A 6,459-nucleotide genomic window follows, 5' to 3' on the forward strand; every position below is an offset into this window, starting at 1 on the left:
ATGATTTCTTCCAATGGCGTTTAAGTTCATAGGACATAGACTTTTTTTTTTTTTTTTTTGAGAGGGTCTCACTCTATTGCCCAGGCTGCAGTGCAGTGGTGTGATCACAGCTCATTGCAGCCTTGACCTCCAGGGCTCAAGTGATCCTCCCACCTCAGCCTCCTGAGTAGCTGGGACTATAGACATGCACTAGCATGCCCGGCATTTTTTTTTTTTTTTTGGTGGAGATAGGGTCTCACCATGTTGCCCAGGCTGATCTCAAACTCCTGAACTCAAGCAACCCTCCTGCTTTGGCTTCCCAAAGTATTGGGATTACAGGTGTGAGCCACCACACCTGGCCCACAGGACATGGATTCTGAACAATTGGCAAAAATCGACTGGCCTCATGGTAAGGTTTTAAACCAAGCTTGAGCTTTTCTGTTGCCCTCAGATACCACTGAATTTCTTCTTCAGATTTTGGTGACATTCAGTGGTGGTTTCTGGAAATATAATTTACATTTTGCCTGGGATGATTGTCTTGGGGTCTGGGGATAGCTCATTTTCTAAATTTTGTGGTTGTGGGGCTGGTGTTGCAATATTCTTGTGTCTCATTAACTTTTTGGAATTTTAAAAACTGAGGCTCATGGAAGGTTTGCCTCAGAACTCAGTCTTTGAAGCCTTGGAGGAATTAACCTGTTCCAGCCCAGGCTGCAGCTTCTGAAGGGACCACAACACTGCCCAGGGATTGGAAACCCACTAGCTGGGATTAAACAGAACATAAATTGAAACTGATGGTTTTGTGACCTTAACATAGAAACTTTGGGCTTCAATTACTTTTGACTTTAATATCATAGTTTTAGTTTGCAATGAGATTTGAACTTTAATTTTGGAGTTTGATAAATGGGAGGGTTATTTGTTGTTCAAAAACTTTATTGTTGGCATTTCATTGTTGGAGCTTCTTAATACCATCATTTAATCTCATTGTGGATCTCTGATAGCTACTCAGATAACATGGCTGGATGAAATTTTATTTTATTTATTTTCGAGACAGAGTCTCACTCTGTTGCCCAGGCTGGAGTGCAGTGGTGTCATCAGAGCTCATTGCAGCCTCAAAATCCTGGGCTCAAGTTATCCTCCTCCCTTGGCCTCCTGAGTAGCTGGGACTACAAGTGCATGCCACTATGCCTGACTAATTTTTTGACTTTTTGTAGAGATGAAATCTCGCTATGTTCCCCAGGCTTGTCTCGAACTCCTGGTGTCAAGTGATCCTCTCTTTTTGGTCTACCAAAGTGCTGGGATTACAGCACTTTGGCATGAGCCACCATGCCTGACCGAAGAAATTTGAGGTGGGAAACGGAGCACCCAGGCTGAAGGGCAGTGCTGTGGTCATAGCTCACTGCAGCCTTGAACTCCTGGGCTCAAGCAATCCTCCTGCCTCTCAGCCTCCTGAGTAGCTGGCACCACAGGCTGGCTAATTTTTAAACTTTTTTGTAGAGATGAGGTCTCCCTATGTTGCCCAGGCTGGTCTTGAACTCCTAGCCTCAAGTGATCCTCCCGCCTCAGCCTTCTGAATTGCTGGGATTACTGGTGTGAGCCACTGCTCCTGGCAATGTATTTCAATTTTGTGGCAAAATCGCAGAAGTGAACATAAAACACAGGTGAAGATAGGAGAGAGTCTAGCTTTTCTGGCAAGACTGGGCAGTGTTGAGTTCCAAGGAAAAGGAGAAGGAACGCAGGACACGTTGATAAGGTGTCCTCTTTTCCTTGGTATTAACTGAAGCATGCTCTTGATGGGGAGGAAGCTGCTGCTACTGCTGCCGTGTTTGGTGTTTGGAGAAGTTAATATGGTTTGTTATTTGTTAAAAGCTTACTGAGTACCAGGTATATGCTGAATGCTTAGCATACGTTATTTTGTTTAATCTTGGCCACAATGGGCCCTGACAGTGATAGCTATGTCTGAAGTAGGTGCTGTTATTCCCATTTTACACCTGACGAAGCTGGAGCTCAGAGAGGCAAAGTAACTTTTTCAAGGTCACATGGCTAAAACGAAAGGTAGTGAATGGTTTGAATTCACTTTGGCACATTCAATCAACCAATCCTCAAATACTCACTGAGTGTGTTGTATCAGCCATTATTTTTAGCTGCAAGCAGCAGAAAGTAACTCTGGCTGAGTTTAGCAGAAGATGAATTTATTAAAGGGGTCCTGGATTGCTCACGGAAATGCCAGGGGAGCTGCAGAGCCATGTGTGGAAACTTCCCAGCAGGGACAATGGTCAGAACCTGGCTGCTGCTGCTGCCACTTCTTTGGCCGTGCCCTGGATGCTTCAGCTTGCAATGCTTACCCACTGGGGCTGGATGCTGGGTGCTGCTGAAAACTCTACCTCCTCTGTGATCTTGCTGTGGCCACCACTGTCCCTACAGGCTCTAGGGTCCCTGCTTCCTGGCATTACTGCCTCTGGATTCAAAGCCTGGGCCTCTGATGAATGGAACGTGTGTGCATGCGAAACTGCCTTTGCAAAGATGATGACAGTGAGGGAAGTCTAGCAAGGGTGACTCCATCTTGCCTCTACCCTCACAGGCTGGCTGTCCTCACTCATTCCCGGGCATAGGCCAAGCTAACCATGGGAGGAATTTAGTTTACAGTTTAACTCTGAAGCAAAGATGATACTAGTCCCTCCCTAAAGCAAACCCCCTCCTAGCTCAGGGACCTGCCTTTATAAAACTAATGAAAGGCCACAAGATTAGAATTATGGGAGGGGCTTGAATTTTGCTAAGATGTGGGTGTAGCTAACCGATGACCAGCCATTGACCCCCAGCTTGCCTTTCTGTAATCCTTTGCTGCTCAGGAGTCATGCGGTCAGAGGTCACAAGATCTGTGACTTCCCCAATTGCTCCTATAGATAACCTCACTATTGTGAAACCAAATATTGGTCTTTTGAGATATTTTTCAGACTTTTGCATTCTGAAATGATTCATGACTCAACTGGTCCTATGGCTCCCACCCAGAGGTGGACTTAGTGCACAAGGTCTGTTTTCTACATCCTATGATTTTATCCCCAACGAATCAGTAGCACCCATTCTCTGCTCCTACCGCCCACCAAATTCTCCTTAAGAACCCCAGCCTCTGAGTTCTTGCAGGGACTGATTTGAGTACTAAACTCCCATCCTTTCACTTGGCTAGCTCTGTGTCATTAAATTCTTTCTCTACTGCAATACCCTGGTCTCGGTGAATTGGTTTTGTCTATGCAGCAGGCAGGAAGAACCCTTTGGGTGATTACAAATTAGCCTGCTCCAGAGCTGCTGGGGATGGGGGTGACACACTTCTTGTGCCTGTGTCTTCTTTCTTGGGAGGTCGGCTCTGTTCCCAGACTGATATAATGGGGAACTCCTCGAATGTGGCAAAGCAGTTTGAACGCTGGGCAGCCAGGGGAGACACAGATGGTCGCATACACATCTGTGGTCTGCATGACACTGCTAGACATGGTGGAAAACACCAAGATGAGTCAGACCTAGCACCTGCCTTCCGAGACCTTATGGGCTCATGATTCTCTTCCTTTTAACATGTACATTTATTAGGTACCATAGTGTGCAAAGCTTGTTCACTCGAATTATTTTATTAGGTCCACCTGATAGTCATGTAGGGTAGGCAGAACTGATAGGATTTCTGTTTTATATTTGAAGAAACTAGGTCTGTCAATAGTGAACCAGGTAAAAAAAAAGAAACAACAAAAAAAAGAAACTAGGAAGTTAGGTGATGAGCCTAAGGCCTCACCGCTGGTGAGGAGCAGAGCTAGGACATGAGCCTATCTTCCGACTCCAGGCCCAGTGCTGAGCCAACTAAAGGGTCATAAAGGGGAGCTGAGATCAGGGAAGGCTCTGTGGAGTGGCACTGCCCCTCAGTCCCTTGTCTGCAATTCTAAAATCCGAAGGACTCTGAAAACAAAGTCTCTCTTTTTTGTAATGGGATCTCATTCTGTTGCCCAGGCTGGAGTGCAGTGGTGCCCTCTGCAGCCTCGACCTCCCCGGCACGAGTGATCCTCTTGCCTCAGCCTCCTGAGTAGCTGGGACTACAGGCGTGTGTCACAATACCTGGCTATCGTTTTTTGTTTGTTTGTTTCCAAGTTTGGGACTAAAACTCAATGTGGCAGCAAAACCTGACCCGAACTGATGTAATTTGTAATCTTTAGTTATCCATTTACCGTAAGATCAATGTGTTTAGCTGCAGAAATCTTAATGTTCGTTAATAGGGAGTTATCCCGGTCCATAAAGGGAGGGAGAGGAGGAGGTGTTACCTAATATTGGGTCCATGGACTACACAGCCTTAAAGAAATCTATAAAATTTCAAAACACACCTGGCTTCAGGGGTTATGGATAAAGGACTCTGGGTTGGATCTGAAAGGGGGCTTGGTTGTGGGGTAGAATTTCGATGTTTGGAAGGGATGTGGAGGGATGTTATGAAGAGGAAGCCTCACGCCAGACCACCTTGGGTCTTGGTATAAGTCATTATCAACCATCACATTTGCTTTAAAGCAGAGATGACTTGCATTTCTGTTAACTACTTTCCCTTAATTCATGATTCACACACATTTGGAGGGCTGGACTTTCTGGGTTTGGTTTTTTCCCCTGGTACCAATCCCCGCCTTTTCCCACAAATCACTTGACTTCCCCGAAAACTCAGAAACGCACCCTTTGGCTGAAAAATAGCATTAAGCAATCGGTGAAATTCCCCATTTCTCCTTTCCCCGCTGGAGCCCTGGACAGAACCAGGCCTCTCAGGCCTGGGAGGAAGACGCTGTCCTTGTTTCAAAAGCAGAGGGAGCTCCAAGATCAAGGCTGAGTTACTCTTTCCCTATGTCATGCTCTCCCAGCCCCCTCTGTTTAGATCAGGAATTTCAGACATGCACACTCGGGTAGGGAATCTTATGAACAGAACCCGGACAGGGAGGCTGGCCGGAGGTTCCTGCAGAGGGAGCGTCAAGGCCCTGTGCTGCTGTCCCTGGGGGCCGGAGGGGTTGCCCAGCATGCCCACTGGCAGGAGAGAGGGAACTGACCCACTTGCTCCTACCAGCTTCTGAAGGTAAAATCCTTACAAACGAGGAGCAGAGCTTTGATGGAGGAAAGAAGAAAGGCAGAAAACTTCACGTAGGAGGGCTTGGGGCAATGATAGAGGGCTGACAAAGGCAGCATAAAAAAAAGGCAGAATATAGACAACCTATTTCTCTTAGGCTCACCCCATCCGCCCCTACTTCACCCCCTTACCTACCACTGTTTTCACGGTTAAAGCAATTTTAGTAAGACTTTGCTAGGAACTGTGGGGAGATAGCTTGTATTTTCAGTAAGTTGGTGGTAAGGAGCAGGGACAAACCCCAAACAAACTCTGGAAAACGAATGTAGGAAGTTTTTATGTTCCTTGTCATTTGGCTGTCCCTTTTCTCCTTCCTCACGCAACCCGGTCTCAGCGGGGCAGCACTTCCTTCTCAGACCGCTTGTCCCAGGGTCCCTGCCTTCCCCTAGTGAAAGAAGCTCCTGCCTCCATCCGTGGGCGTTGGGAGCATCAGTGGAGATGCACGCAATGATAAACAACAGACAGGGCTGCTTGAGGAGATAAGGAGATCACGGTTAAAGAAGAGGGGCTGTCCTAGATGGATGGTCATGATGCGTGAAGACTGCTGAAAACCTGAGTGGAAATGGGAGCATTGTTCTTGAGGGCAGGAGAGAGACTGATACCATGGGGGTGGGGCTGGTGGAGGACAATAGAGGAAGAAGAAAACTGGGAGAAAGTACTCGATTCCTTTGGAGAAAAATTAGGAGAAAGTCCAGAGAGGCAATGAGGGAAGGATACAATTTAGCTATAGTCTAGAAAGTTAGTCGAAGTTGAACTAGGGAGGGTGTGAGGGGCCCGGTGCCATGTGGCGATGTTGGTGATATGCCCCCTGTGTTATCCCTTTGAAGGTGACACTGAGCCCCAGGTGACACCACACCACCAAAGAAGGTACCTGTGTTTGTCAGACAAATACAGCCAGGCCTGCCACCCCTTAGGCTCCAAAGTCCGGAGGTGCAGAAAGCCAGGACCAAGAGACAGGCAGCTCACCAGGGTGGACAAATCGCCAGAGATGTGGTAAGTGATCAAGGGTCTCTGAGATTACACAGACTCTATTCCCTTCATCTTCTCAAGAAAAGCACTCATGGGCCAGGCATGATGGCTCACGCCTGTAATCCCAGCATTTTGGGAGGCAGGAGGATTGCTTGAGCCCAGGACTTTGAGACCAGCCTGGGCAACATAAGGAGACCCTGTCTCTATTAAAAAAAAAATTAGCCCAGCATGGTGTGTGTCACCTGTGGTCCCTGCTACTCAAAAGGCTGAGGTGGTAGAATCACTTGAGCGTGGGAGGTCAAGGCCACAGTGAGCTGAGATCGCATCACTGCACTCCAGCCTGGGTGACAGAGTGAGACCCTGTCTCAAAAAAAAAAAAAAAAAAA

At 47.3% G+C, this 6,459-nt stretch overlaps 1 protein-coding gene across 3 annotated transcripts in view; it reads left to right on the plus strand.

Annotated features, from left to right (window-relative positions):
* The window catches only part of C1S (complement C1s), a 35,696-nt gene that overhangs the window by 20,293 nt on the left and 8,944 nt on the right, over positions 1–6,459 (plus strand). The window contains exons 1-2 of one of the 3 annotated variants that reach the window (XM_032159499.2): positions 4,897–5,056; positions 5,932–6,097. In XM_032159499.2, coding sequence (XP_032015390.1) covers positions 6,093–6,097 — 5 coding nt within the window. In that variant the 5' untranslated portion in view covers positions 4,897–5,056; positions 5,932–6,092. Of the gene's footprint in view, positions 1–4,896; positions 5,057–5,931; positions 6,098–6,459 lie in introns of those variants that run through there. The other 2 variants (XM_058442764.1, XM_058442763.1) reach the window with 2 other exon arrangements.

The sequence above is a fragment of the Hylobates moloch genome, unplaced genomic scaffold, assembly GCF_009828535.3.
Source record: "Hylobates moloch isolate HMO894 unplaced genomic scaffold, HMol_V3 SCAFFOLD_8, whole genome shotgun sequence".
NCBI classification, from domain to species: Eukaryota; Metazoa; Chordata; class Mammalia; order Primates; family Hylobatidae; genus Hylobates; species Hylobates moloch.